The following is a 15,125-nucleotide window of genomic DNA, read 5'->3' as shown; positions in this document are numbered from 1 at the left end:
CTTATTAAGTGATTCTTCACCGGAAGGTATACCTATAATTTGAGAAAGCATTGCCTTTAAAGGTTCAAGTGGTTTCTGGAGGCTGTGGCCTCTCTCAGTAGGCTCAGAGTGTGAAGGTCAGAGCATAAAGAGGTGGTGATGAGAAGTACATGAGTGAAATTAATTTCAAGAACATTTCATGGATTAAACTCTTCAACTCAAGTCTTGTTGGAGGCACAGATTATTGACAAAGGACCATGGAAAACTCCAGTTTGTTAACTCATCCCACTGGTCATTTCTATACAAAGATATGAAAAATGGTGTTCTATATGTGTAATAAGAATTGTAATGCATTCCTCTCTCATGTATTTAAACAACTAAAATCAATTTAAATAAAGAATTAAACCTATCTATGAATTATTTCATCGTTTCAGCTCTAACTGACCTCAAATTAGATTTACAAAGAAAATATTTCAGGAGAGAGTTCCAAAATAAAGCATTTTGAAGCAAACAGACAAATTTATATATGGCCAGAGAAGTCAATATATACTATATACTTTCTCTTAAAGGGTTACCTTGCATATTAGCATATAAAACCTCTGCAAACTATCAGTAAAGGCACTTGTTTAAGTATATCTAAGCATTTCAAAGTACATTTGACCATGAAAACTTCTTATTATCCTGCTAAGCCACCAAACAGGTGGGAGATTCCAACCTGGACAATATATGAATATTACAGTATTTTCAAAACCTTCTTGAAGCACAGCGAAGTTTACATAAACATTATACACAGGCTCCTAGAAATGTGTTAATATATAAAATTGTAGAAATAAGTTTTTAGTTATGCAAAAGTCACTTGAATGACATGCCTCAATTTTTGTGCACATTATGCATGTCTTTTTTTATTTGATGCAGAAAATATTTTAGTTCAATTTCTATTCACCTGACCAGCAGTATCAAGGATCTCCATGGAAACAACTTCGTCATCGATGGTTGCTTGGTGTCGGTAGGTTGATTCTGAGAGAATGAGCAAATAAAGAAGACAAACAGGTAAATAAATGCAAGATTTAATTTGATCTTTAAAATGAGAAATTAGGCATGGAACAGCATATCTGTCTTGTAGTACAGGGGATTGTGCAGGCTAGAGAAGCAAAGAATAATGTGCAAGAATGTAGCATCTTTGTACTCCCAGAGCTCCAGGTATAATTTCTTTCTATTTATTTATTTATTTATTTATTTATTTATTTATTATTTTGATTTGTTATGTATGACAACAGAATGCATTACAATTCATATTACACATATAGAGCCCAATTTTTCATACCTATGGTTGTACACAGGCATAATTTCTAATGAGCCACTACTTCAGGGCATAGAATGTGGGAGCTCTCTTTGTTTCCTTGATTCTCTGTCTGCTCCTCTTAAGGTTCCATTTTATTTCATTTTTAGGTCAGTTCTCTATAGTGCTCTTTTCTATCTCAATAAACTGAGGCTTCTATTTTCTAGAATGACAAGGTGGTTTTCCACAAAATGGATTTGGTCATGATGCCCCGAAATGTCCAGTTTCTGTAAAGCTCTGTTAATTTATTTTCCTAACAAAGTTACATACAATCAGAAACTAATATTTTCTTTCTAAACCTCAACCCGATAGATATTAGAGGGAAGTGGATAGATCTTACCAAATGATGTAAAACATGGGAAACACTTGGGGCAGTAATAGACAGGTGGGACCCAGTGTTTGTAGTTGACAAGGAACAGTAACCCAAATTAAAGGAGGGCTGGGAAGCTTGGAAGACAAAAGGAACAATGCAGATTTCTCTCATTTGTGTTGCCTCTTCAAAGCAGGATACAGTAACTAGTCAGTATCAGCTGAGGTGGGTCAAGAGCAGAGTGGTACCTAAGCTGTGAGCGGGTGAAGAGAAGTCAGCAGGTGTAAGAAGACTAGGTAAGCTTGAATGTAACCCTCATCACATAAGTGAAAACCAAAGGTAAAAACCAAGCACTCTATAGGAAAACTAGAACAACTGAAATAAAGGAATCAATAAATAATTGGCAGCTGATGAAAATCAGGAGGAGGAACTCTCTCAGGTCTCAGGAAGTGATAAGAAGAAAACCAGAAGCTGAAAACTTAATAGGAAGTATGGTCAATGCAATTAGAAATTTCATTCTTTATAAAATGAACCTCAAAGACAGAAGAACAAAATACACAGAGATGTGGAAATATTCAAAGTTGTGATGACTAAGAATTTCCCTGGATGAGAGTCATTGAAACACTTCAGATCAAAATGACTAATGGAATATGTGAGGAAAAATTTTCAATCTAAATTTCAGTGAAATTTAAGATATAAATGGAAAAGGAAAAAAAATCTAAAGAGATTTAGAGAATAAAAGCTCTTCACCTACAAAAGGATATGACTCAAATTTGACAATGGACTTCTTAGCAGTTATGACATCTATGGCATAAAAGAAAATAACAAAAGTATACCAAAAGCAGTCCACAGTTACAATTCGATGCGATTCTAATATATTATATATCAGGGTGGAGGTGAGGAGAAGACCTGGGAGGCAGGTGTGAGTAAACACACTTATTTCAGAAGACAATAAAATACAGAAAAAGTAAAAAAAAGGAAAAGAGAATAATTTTTAAAATATATAAGAAAATAAATAAAATACAAAATATCATGCATGAGAGAAAAAGTATGACCTTTTATGAGAAATTATTCTGACTCCATTAACTAGTAGTACAAAAGTAACAAGAAGAAAACAAAATAATAATATATTTGAACATAGATTCAAAACTTATAAATAAAATATTACCCAATCGAGTTCAACAGTTTAATAAATATTATGAAAATAGCATTTATTTCAGGAATGGAAATAGTGTTTACATATTATCAACACAATTTCATACATTTATGAACTAAAGAAGACAAATCACATGACTGACTCTATCAAGAAGAAAAATACTTTCCTCCCTAGATCTCATTATTAATTTAAGAGTTTTAGAAATATTCAGAAAACTAAGAATAAAAGGAATTCCCTGACATGAAAAAATGTTACATATAAAACCCCATAGCATACATAAAATAAATGGACTAAGTATACAGATTGTCTTCAAACTCTTAAGCAAAGAAAGTATGTGCTATACAAAAATATAATCCAACATGGACTACAAACACTGGATAATTCTTTTTTGTATGTGTGCGTGGTGCTGGAATTGAACCCAGTGCTTTGTACATGCGAGGCAAGCACTCTACCAACTGAGCTATATCCCAATGTAAGGCATTCTGCTGTCATATATAAAAAATTAAAATAAAAATACACACAAAAATTAAAAAAAAACCACTGGACAGTATAAGATAGGAAAAAATAAATAAGAGACATAAGTGTAATGGGAGTCCACTTTACGCTCTGGGTACAAACCTTGATGCTTGATCAGGATTGACTTATTCTAAACCTGTCATGATTGTTTTTCCTTTTCTTCATCTTCTCCTTGCCCTCCCTAACAGTGGGGGAAAGGGAAATGAGATGAACATTTTTCCTGTCCCCAACTAAGCTGTCATGTCCTTCGCTGCCTGGAAGAATGTCACTGCCCACAAGGATAAACAAGCTCTAGACCTGGGAACTGGAGCAATGGCTTTCTCAAGGACAGCAGCAGACTGACACTGATTAATTCTATTGACTCATGATATTTGGATCCCCACCCTTTATTCCTCTCTTAAAATCCCTGCGTTCCCTCTAGCAGGGAGAATCACAGCTTCCGGGACAGGAGTCCTCTGCTTCTCCTTTGCTAGCAAAACAACAAAACATTCTTCTTTATATCAAAACTTGTTCTCATTTTTGGATTGGAAATGGAAACAAGGACTGAGCTTTCAGTATCATAAGGGTGGGAAAGGGATTTAAAAATCAAGGCTATGAATTTGAGGTCTATCAGAATGAATCACTAAAATTCCTCTATATCAGCAAAAACCACATAGGAAATATAAATGACAAGTAACCACTCCCAAGAGCAATAAAATAAATGACAATATCTAAGAAACAATAGAGAACAAGCACAACCAGCAAAGTTCAGAATTTCATGAAAAGGCCCCAATGATACTCAAATAAATAGGAAAATTTCCAAGAAAAGGGCATGAGCAACAATTTTTAAAAGATGTTAAATTTCCCTCAGAGTGATCTCAGATTTAATGCAATTCAAACTCAAAGTCTGGTCAGACTTTGTGAGGAACTAAATAAGCTTATCTAAAATGATGTCATGCAAAGTAAATAATACTACCCAAAACAGTGTGGTACTAGTGTCAGAATGTGCAAATTCATAAAGCCTTAAACAGATGCTCATTTATATAGGAATTTAGTATATGACTGAGGTAGCACCACAACTACAGTGGGGTGGGGGGGAGGAAGAATACATTGTTCCATAGATGGTAATGGGAACAACCAATAAAGAATAGTTCACTCTATGAACCCCCTGGAGCATACACTAAAAGTAAATCCAGATGGATTAAATATTTAAATCAACTAGACTTGAAAAGTAAACTTAAAACAATAATAAATTTAAAATATGAAAACACACACACACAAGGATCTAAAAATAAACAAGTTGACTATATTTAAAAAAATTTATGCAATACAAAATAAGCTAAAACCTGGAGAAAGTATTTGCCACATCAAAACCCAGAATTGATAAATACCTAAACTATAGAGGAACATTTAGAAATTAAAAGTAAAAAAGATGGATGAGGAGAAAATAAATATAGGCAAAATATTCAAAGAGGAAATTTGCAGAGGAGAAAGACCAAGTGTATATAAAATGATGCTGTACCTGGTTACTTATCAGAGGGAAGCTTATAAAATTATATTACAATCATAGAGTGGCCCAAATTAGAAAGTTAGATAATGAAATGCTTGGTTAGATTCTAGAGAGGTTTCCATGTACCAGCAATTGGAGTGTAGACTGGCTCAGCATTTTGGAGGGCAATTTAACAATATTAAATATGCATATACCCTAAGAACCTGCAACTTCCTTCCATACATGTACCCCAGGGAAATTATAAAACAAAACAAAAACCTGGTCCAGGCTCTTATAGAAGTTTTTCTCAAAGTCTAGTGTCTGGGTCAGCAAAATCAGTATCAATTAGGAATGTATTAGAAATGCAAATTATCAGGTTCCACCCCACACCTATTGGGAATGGGATCCAGTAATGTGTGTTCTGACAAGTCCTCCAGGTGCTTATGATGAATGCTAAAATTTGAGAATCATTGATTTAAGCCAAGGTTTTCCCGGGTGATAGAAGGAGTTCACTTTGGAGGCAACTAACTGGGTGTTTAACACAGGGAAGACGTGTTAAATGTGGCACACTAAGGAACGCTATGCAGAAGATACATAACAACATATATGGACTTTATAACATTCTGTTATAAAGATTAGAAATAGAGACACAACACAATAAAACTTATGTAAATTTAAATGAATAGACAAAAAATTATTTTTATAGATATAATAGCACAAACTGAATGTTTGAACAAAAATTGTTTTCAATGCTTTATTTATGTTCTCATTTACTCTTCACAAACATCTCATAAAATTTTTATTACTATTAGCTCCATTTTAGAAAAAGAAACTGAGACATAACAGGAGTAAATAATTTGCTGAAGCCCACAAAGGTGATAAGTGGTAGTAGTCAGATTTTGGACCAGGAAGACTGGCTTTGGAGTGGCTTTGGGATGTAATAGAAAACCTACATTTAGTATTAAATACACTAGAATATACTTATGGGAAAGAGGAGCAAAAGGGTGTCAGAATAAGGTATACAGGGACAAAAAAAAAACAATAATATAAAGGCTTCATATATACAATAATGGCAAAGTGCAATGAAAAGAGAATTTAACTAACATAATTACTATCTTGATCAAACTACCTAAATGACCAACCAAGCAAGCAAAAGTTTCTGCTTCCACAGGGATAGGCTATGAACAAGTGATCCTATTATTATTATTATTATTATTATTATTATTATTATTATTATTTTGTCTATCTACCTTTCTTCCATTTTATCCACTATTTTGCAGCATTTTGACAATAATTTTACCATAAATATAAATTCCTACCCAAAATACAAACTGTAGGAAGGAAGCTGAGTGAAGTGGCATGAACTTAGCCTCAAACATAACGTATGTGCCATCCTCACTGTGCCATGATGGTTACCACAGGCATGTACCTTGCCATTGTATTTTCCAAAAGTAGTATTTTAAAATGAGATTAGGTGTATTTTGTACTATTTTCATTCTCTTAGAACTTGCAATCTGTACACAGTATGAATGCTGATTCTCAGTTCTAGAATATTCCATCCCTATCATGAGAGATTATTAGTTTTGTATGATGGAATGCTCTAAAATTCCGTTTACAGCAGCTACTTGTCTCTAACTGTTCTCTCAATGATCTCCTTCTTCCATCTTCATTGCCCAAGCTCAGGGAGAAGTCTGGGCAGCGTCACACGCCCTTTGGTTTTCGGCTTCACTGTTCTTTATACTGACTTCCCTTTTCAAAAGACTGGCATCAGCCCTGGAGCCTGGAAAACAGAATTCTGGGCTCTAGTCCATCTTTTTTTTTTGCACCAAAAGTTGTCTGAGAGACAGGGCAAATTTTCTCGGTTACTTCCATGATAAATAGGATATGTATTTCAACCACAGAAGGCCGCAGCAGGGGGGCAAATAGGATAGAATGAAAATTGTCTGAAGTCGTGTGACTCTTTGGCTGCTTGTTATTGAAACAAAAAGGATGAAATGCAGGAAATGAGAGCATGTCTGCCACAGGCTTAGCAGTGGGTGGCAGTGGGGATTTCATCTAAGACCAATACCAGTTTCACACCATTTTGAACATATTTTCTTTAAGTATCTTTCATTAGGAACCCATTTTCTCTATATGTGAAACTCTGGAAGTACTAGCCACAGAGTCGAAACAATGTATGTGTATGTGCTAGCTCCTCTGAGATAGTTTTGAAAAAATGCACTAAGTTCTTTTTTTCTGTAATAAATGCTGATGTTCATTTTAAAACACATGAGAAAATGTGTATGTGTCCGGATGGTGATCAGATTTTTAATTTTCTTCCTACTAACAAAAATGATAATTTGAGTCTCTGTTTTTATTTTTTATTTTTGAAGGGTAGGGGATTATTGTTTAGGAGGTACTTCTAAAATGAATCAAAATGTTGTTTACTGTAAAACAAATATTAGCTTCAAAATGGATTTAGGCATATTAAAAAATCCTAGTTTCACTGTGTATGTGAGATATATGATTTAAAACCTGCATTCAGTCAAATTTTTATAAGTAGAAGTATATTTTGTATACTCCGAGAGGAGTTCATGCTCAAAGGGATGTTAAACGTGGTTAACTCTTACAGTAACTTAGTTGGTACTTTTTTTTTTTTTCAAATTTCAGCACTTTAGTATGGACACTAAGAGGCACAGAAACAACAGCAGTTAATAATGTTATTTATTTTGGAGTGGAAATTGCATTGACTTCAGTTCTACTGCTGGTCTGACTAAGAAATCTTGGATAAAAATTTACTTCTTTAGACCTGCTTCCTTATTTGTCAAAGAACTATCTCCAAGTTCCCTGCAGTGCTGTATTATATAGTGCTCTGAGTTGGCTGAGCACTTCTGCTTTGGTATCCAGTTGAGAGAATTTGTTCTGGGTGTGTATCTCTCTTTGTATAAATCTTTCCAAGCAGAAAGAGCTGTAAGGCAGGCAAGAAGAACCACATAGGGAATCCAAACACCAGTGGGTCTAATCTGTTTGAATCCCACCCTTTTACTATGTAGATACAGAGAGCCTCCATCCATTCAAACACAATGCAATGTGCCTCCTATGCACCAGCATAGAAATGTGTGTACCAAAATGCAGTCTCTCTCCTCTCCAAATGTCTCCAACACACACACACACGCACACACAGACACACACACACACACTCACTCACTCACTCACGGGCACATACACAATTGAAGACAATCTAAGCCTCTGTTTGTATCCTCTTCTATGACTCACATTCTTAGAGGGCAATTTAGCTCTTGGAGGTAGAAATTCAGTTCTTGGTTGAGATTATACAATATGGATTATGTTTGTCTACAGCCAGAATTTTGCGGCCATCCCCATTAGGGGTTTTCTTGGTTAGATGGTCCACATCCCAAATATTACAAACTTGAGTGTGGGTTGTTCATAAACAATTACTGGCCTTTGACAAAGATTTTATTAGTCTGCTGTGAAATGCAAAAAAAAAAAAAAAAAGAGGGAAACTAAAATCATTCAATGAAAAGGATTAAATGGCTTATTTTTTGTATCCTTCAAAACACTGAATATTTTTTAATAAAACTCCCATTTTTATGAAACAGAAGTTTAAATATGTGTAGATTTAGTTCCCTTCACTTTCTACCCCTTACATCTCTAATTGAAATTCTTATGATAGACCCTCTTCATAAAAAAAGCAAAACAAAATAAAACAAAAAAGAACAAACAAAACCAATGGGCTTGACATCTAGAAGTTTGGGACTACAGTAGCAAGCAATTTCTTTCTAGAATTATTTTGTAACAGTAAATATTCAAGTTTTGTTAATATGTAGAATGGTATTTATGGCTTCCAACTACATGGAGCAACAATTTTTTTACAAGTTTAAAATGCTGTCCCTTGTTTCTGAGGAAGACACTGAATTCGGAATGCAAGACTATTTTTTCCCCTAGCTATGTCAGTTTGCTTTGTAATATAGCCATTGCTGTTGGTGGTTGTCTTGGACTTTTAAAATAGCCATGACTTCAACAAAGGATCTGGTCTTCTCTATAGTATTGTGAAGTTAAGCCCAGGAAATGCTAATTTCTCTTGAATCAAATGAATTGGAGTCTCCTTTATGGCAGAACATTAGTGGTTTCTAGTGGTGTGCACACCCACACAAATCCCAGTCTCCAGAGTGAAATCTAAAGGAAACCATCACCTGGGAGTGAGTCATGCACCTGTTACTCCTGAAGTCCTAGGACAGAGCGCTCTTGTTGCCTAGCAGCCACAGTGCTCTCCTAGCAGAGCTGAGCAGCGAGGGCACTCAGAGAAATCTCGCCATTATCAGTGATGAAGCCCGCATTGCCAGCAATGGAAACAGGCTGGTTCTATTAATAGCAGTTGTTTTTCAGAATGAATAAAACAAAAGGAAAATGGTCCACGTAAGACTAATTAAAAATAATAGCGTTAGTTACTGGAACATATTCAGAGCAAGAGCAATAAATGATTATGAGATCCTTTTTAGAGCATTTCATCTTCATCGAGATGTGTGAGTATAACAAATAATTAGTATTTTTTAAACTCCTGTAGATCATTGAGATTCTCAGATAATCTCTGTAAACTTATATAAATAATGAAAATATAAGAAGGCAACAGGTATCTACTTAAGTGAGGAAAACAATAAAAAAATAATTTTTAAAAAACAGGTGCATTTTTAGATCCAGATAGATCATCTTAAATTTAGTGTGTCTATATTTTTAAAATATGTTGAAAAATTTTGATGAACAAAATATTTAAAAGAAAAATCCTAGAAGAAGAATAAATGCAGAGAGATATGTTAGGTTAAAAACTTGAATAGCATAAAGATATGAATCTTATAAAAATAATTTATAGTTTTACTGCAAATCCAATCAAAATCATCATATGATGACAGTTTGAAAACTGACTTGAAAAAAAATACACTGGAGAAAGTAGCCAAGATGATTTTGTAAAACACAGTAATGAAATAAAATTTCTTAGTAATGCTGAGTAGTAAAATATTGCATACAAATATCAAGAGTATAGTATTGAATGTGATGTGAAAAGCGAATCTAAATTGTGTCCTATCATAAATGATTTATTACACGAAGACAATACTGAAAGTAATGTGGAAAAGATATGAGTTATTTAACTATGGGAAAATTGCTCAAATATTTGGAAAAAAAAATGTTTGGTCTTCACCTTGTACTTCTCAAGTAAGTACTGAATAGACTTAAAAATTAAATATTGAAAAATAAACTGCAGAAGCATTCATTATTTCCTGTTCAGTCCTCCTTTACAGCATCATCGGATATATATCTATTTACTTACTGATTCTGTTCTTTACTAGACTGTTAGCAGGTTAAAAAAAAACAGAGGTTTTTCTTTTTCTTCTTTTTGCCAATGAATTTATCTGCAGTATCTGAACATGACTGACACACAGAAGGCAGTTCATAAATATTTGTCAAATAAATGAATGAAAATAATAAGACACAAGAGAGAAAGAAGGCTCCCCTTTAAGCTGAACATATGTAACCTTGGAGTGATAACAAAAACCAAAGCAAAACAAAAGAGCTCAGAAATAGTCTGCCCACACTTTATGCATAAACATTATTTTTACTTTCAAGATCCACAGACCACACATTTTGCATCTTTATTTAAACACATTTTAGTCTGATTCATAGGAGAGAAGAATTGGTGGGAGGACACAGTTTATTCTTACACTTTCCCCAAATTGGTATTCAGAACTTTGGGTTTTCTGTTAAACTGCCTTCAGCTTGCCATTCTACCCCACACCAAATTTGCTTTGCCTGTTTTTTCTCCCATTGGAGTGGGGCTCTTTTTTAATGGGGGGGTATCATATTGCCACTTCCTTGTGTCTTAGGTTTAACTTAGTCTCTTCATTTTCAGGTTAAAATCTTGCAGGGTTCTAAGCATATACAACATGAAACACAGCTCTTGCCTCTTAGAGAGATTCTTTGCATGATATGATAACTATCTTACTTCCAAAGCAGCTGCAAGGAGCTTTAAAATGTCATAATGGAAGATGATAGAAGGAAACAAAATTTGACCTACCGAGGGTGGGATCATATTCCCAGATGAACCGTTTGGTCAGAAATCTCACTACAAGAGCTGTGGGGGGAAAAAAAGAACAGCATGTCAATCAAATTTTCGAGTTTGATAGAGTTCTTAATCTTCTAAAGAAAGGGAAAAGATTTATACAACGTTATATGCATTTAATATTTCTGTAGTGTATATAATCCCAATAAATTTATGTTTATTTCAATACTTTTCAATTTCATATTGAGGCCTAAAACTGAAATCATGTTGTAATGTGCTTATTATGCATTAATCAACAGCTTAGATGTGTACCTTCAGTCAAAGGGTTAAAAACAAAAATATCACCATGTGACAATGCTCATCATACAACATTTTTAGGAATACAATGATTTCAGATAAAAAGAATCAAAATAGAGGTGTCAAAAGTTTAAATACCAATAAAGAGTGAACAAAATTATGTCATTTGCAGGAAAATGGATGGAACTAAGAAAGTACAATGTTAAGGGAAATAAGCCAGACTCAGAAAGGCAGTATCATGTGGTTTCTCTCTTATGTGAAAGCTAGAGGAAAAAGATAGATAGATAGATAGATACATACATACATACATACATACATACATAAAAATAGATCTCTCTAGGCATATGCCACATGCATGTAATCCCAGATGTTTGGGAGATTGAGACAGGAGGATTTAAAGTTCAGGGTCAACCTCAGAAATGTAGCTAGGTCCTAAGCAACTCAGTGAGATCCTGTCTCAAAATAAAAAAACGGGTTTAGGATATAGCTCAGTGGTTTAGTGTCCCTGGGGCTTAATCCCTAGTACCAATACATACATACTATGAAAGTAGAAGGGAGACCAATACAGTAGGGGAAAGCGGATAGAAGGAAGTATTGAGGAGTGAAATTGATCCAATTATATTATATGCATATACTAATACGCCAGAATGAAATCCACTATTCTGTAGAGTTAATATGTACCAATAAAAGAAAGATTGACAATCATGAGTTAAAATCATGATAAGTTTTACTATAACGGAAAGATCACAAGCTAGTATTGTAGATTATAAAAACATAGATATTAAAAATTAAGAATTCTACTGAAGATTCATTAAAGCTCCTCCAAAATAACATTGATGAAATACAGTCAGAGCCAGGTCTGGAACTGTGCTAAGCACTTTACATGAAGGAATGTCTCAAACCTCATTCCACCCCTGAGGCAGGTACTATGTCCCATTTTTTAGATAAGGAAACTGAGGCCCTGAGAGGCTAATTCAGTTGCACTCATCTAACTAGTTAGTGTCTGAGTCAGGATTTGAATTCAGGAAATTTGTTTACAATGATTATAATATATCCATTGTATCCAACTGATTTTAAATCCTAGGTCACCTGAATCATATTTCACTGGAATATGGGTTGGAGAAAAAATTCGGAGTATATGGACTCTATTGTCCTTAAAAATTGATGGGACATATGCTGAACATTTTCCTATACTTGTATTAGAGTTGATTAATACCTGGTCGTTAATACTAGGAAAGATGTCAAAGGGGTCATCACAGATGTTTTGAATATGGACTGAAAACATTGAATCCTTTTTCTAGAAACATGTACATACAGTTTGGGATGAAATTACACAGACTTTCAAGCCCTCTGAAGACCCTTGATGGTCTCCCTGGGATTCCACTGACCTTAATTAAAGAATCAATGCCTATAATTTCCTAGTTTTAAAATATTGGTTATTAGTGCATTTTTATTTTTACTGAAATACCTTGAATGTAGTAGCCCAAAGATACTCTTGAAGAAATAATACTAATTAGTTGAAGATTATTGCCATTCTTTGTCTATTGTCACTTTTAGGAATAACAGGGTTTTTTGCCTGCTACCCTCAAGTCTCATGTGGGAGATGACAGTGAAAACTGAAATGAGAACTTTATAAAAGAGACCATAGCCACTGGAGACTAAAAGTAGCAGTGTCCTTTCTAATTACAGAGTGGGAGGCTGGATTTGAGCCGAATCTCTGCAGAGCCTAAAGTAGCAAGGCCCCTGACCCTCTAATTCTTCCCACAGTGAGCCTATCTGTGGTTTGAGCTGCAATGTTCACAGTCTGTCGCTATCCATTCTCTGGAGACTGGGATTTTAATTTTTTTTAAAAAATATATGAAGTAGTAAGTACAGACAGATTTTTTTTCTCTTTTTAAAATTAACAATGTTAGTAAACATAACTGCCCATGGGATTCAAAGAGTTTCATCTTTTGTTAGAATATGTAATTTTAACTATGAAGGCTGTAACCTGGAGAAAATAATTGCTTGTCATCTTTAAGAACGGAGATATCAAAATTAACTAATTTTCTTTTTTTTAAAAAAAAAAAACTTTTTTTAGTTGTTGAGAAATGTTTATTTTATTTATTTATACGCAGTTCTGAGAATTGAACCCAGTGCCTTACACATGCCAGGCAAGTGTGCTACCACTGAGCCACAACCTCAGCCACCAAATTAACTAATTTTCATATAACTGAAATTGGAAGTTCTCCCATTCCAAAATCATTGAAATGTTAATCATTTCTCAATCTTTCTGAAATGTATTAGGTACTTGCTTTTCAAAATAAAATATACTGAACATAATTACATCATTTTTAAATGTCTGGATCTGGTAAAGAATCTTGGTTAGTGGCCTGTGTAGTTATGCAGCAATATTTTTGTGAAGTGGATGAAGCAAAATAAATCCAGAGTGCTAGGGCTTTCAAAGTTTTAAAGCTTTTGAATGTGCATATATAATTTTATTCTTCCTTCACATACTACATCTGTCTTCTTTGGCTATGGCCACTGAAACCACCTCTAATAAACTACCTGTTCCTCTGTTGTTATTTTATAATGTCATAAATTGATAAGCCACATTTAAAAACTTGTTACAATTTTGTATAACACAGGAGGAAATTAGCTCTGGGGTTAGGTCGGAAAGAACATGACTTCTATGCAACATGGAGTCATAGTGTTTGTTGCTGAAAAGGTTGTTCCTACCGACTTCTGAGTTATTTGCTCCATTTTTACAACATAACCAGAAAGGCTAATTCAGGTAATCCCCATAAATATTTTCAAGTATTCTTTTAAAAGAGACACATGTGAATAATTATTTTTAATAACAGAATCATGCATTTCAGAAAATATTTCAAATGTGTTTTAAAAACACTGAAAAATTGACATATTAGCTATGCAGTCTTTGAAGATATGATTTCATGTCTTATAGGTTACTTATAAAAAAAGAAATGCATTTATTTTTAAGTTCTCAAAAATGTTTCAATTTAAAACTATTCAAGAATAAAAATAATAATTTTACATCTGTGGACATGATGTCTTTTCAAGGTTTTATTATTACTTAAGTTGTGTCTGAGGTACTTAGGTGACATTTCACCATTTACTGGTGTGGTCATCAAACATCATCAGTATTATTTATTCCCAATTTTTATTTTAAGTTTACTACGGAACATGGTAGCCAGGTGCAATGTATCCTTCTGTTTCACCTCCTCAGCCACTGTGGCTCCCATGGCCTGTTCTCACCGTTAGCACCCAGTTACTTCCTCAGCAGCTCTGCTTCTCCCGACCCTCACAACCCCTTAGACTACTGTCCACAAAGCAGCCAAAGATTCTGTCAAGACATAAACCATCTCATGTTATATCTTCACTCTCAATTCTCCCTGACCTTGTGGCTTTACCCAAATCCTTATGGAGTGCTTCCTCCATGCTGTGTTCTGCTCTAAGCATTTGGAATAATCCAAAGATCCAAAGATATGGGGTTTACCTACTACTAGGGAGCTACTGTTACTACTACAGCCACCACCACTGATGAGAGAAATAAAACGACCAAGATGATTCTATATCATTATTTTTATCATTATGCTTGATTTCCTCTTTGTTATTTTTTTCACTGTTTTATTTGTTCATATGAGTTATACATTACATTAGGAATCATTTCATCATAAATATATAGAATAATATTTGCTCTAATTCAGTCTTCAGTTTTTCCCTCCATACTCTCCCCTTCTCCCTCCCCTTGTTTCCTTTATTCCACTCTACTTATCTTTCTGTTATTTATTTACAGTTTTTTAAAACAAATTAGTGTCTCATAAAGATACACAAGATTCACTGTAGTATATTCATATATGTACATAGAAAACTTAGGTCAGATTCATTCCACTCCTTTTCCTTTATCTCATCCCTCTTCCCTCTCAATCCACTTCTGCTACTGTAGTGATCATCCTTCTCCTCCTCCTCCATCTCCTCCTCCTCCTCCTCCTCCTTCTTTTTCTTGGG

At 34.3% G+C, this 15,125-nt stretch overlaps 1 protein-coding gene across 1 annotated transcript in view; it reads right to left on the bottom strand.

The window, feature by feature from the left end:
* Positions 1-15,125, bottom strand: part of Rerg (RAS like estrogen regulated growth inhibitor) — a 116,614-nt gene that overhangs the window by 2,218 nt on the left and 99,271 nt on the right. The window contains exons 3-4 of the mRNA XM_077798971.1: positions 10,836-10,892; positions 923-996 (exon numbers count right to left, since the gene is read on the bottom strand). Coding sequence (XP_077655097.1) covers positions 923-996; positions 10,836-10,892 — 131 coding nt within the window. The remainder of the gene's footprint in view (positions 1-922; positions 997-10,835; positions 10,893-15,125) is intronic.

This window comes from Urocitellus parryii, chromosome 5, assembly GCF_045843805.1.
Source record: "Urocitellus parryii isolate mUroPar1 chromosome 5, mUroPar1.hap1, whole genome shotgun sequence".
Taxonomy (NCBI): domain Eukaryota; kingdom Metazoa; phylum Chordata; class Mammalia; order Rodentia; family Sciuridae; genus Urocitellus; species Urocitellus parryii.
This window is presented reverse-complemented; position numbering and strand designations above follow the sequence as displayed.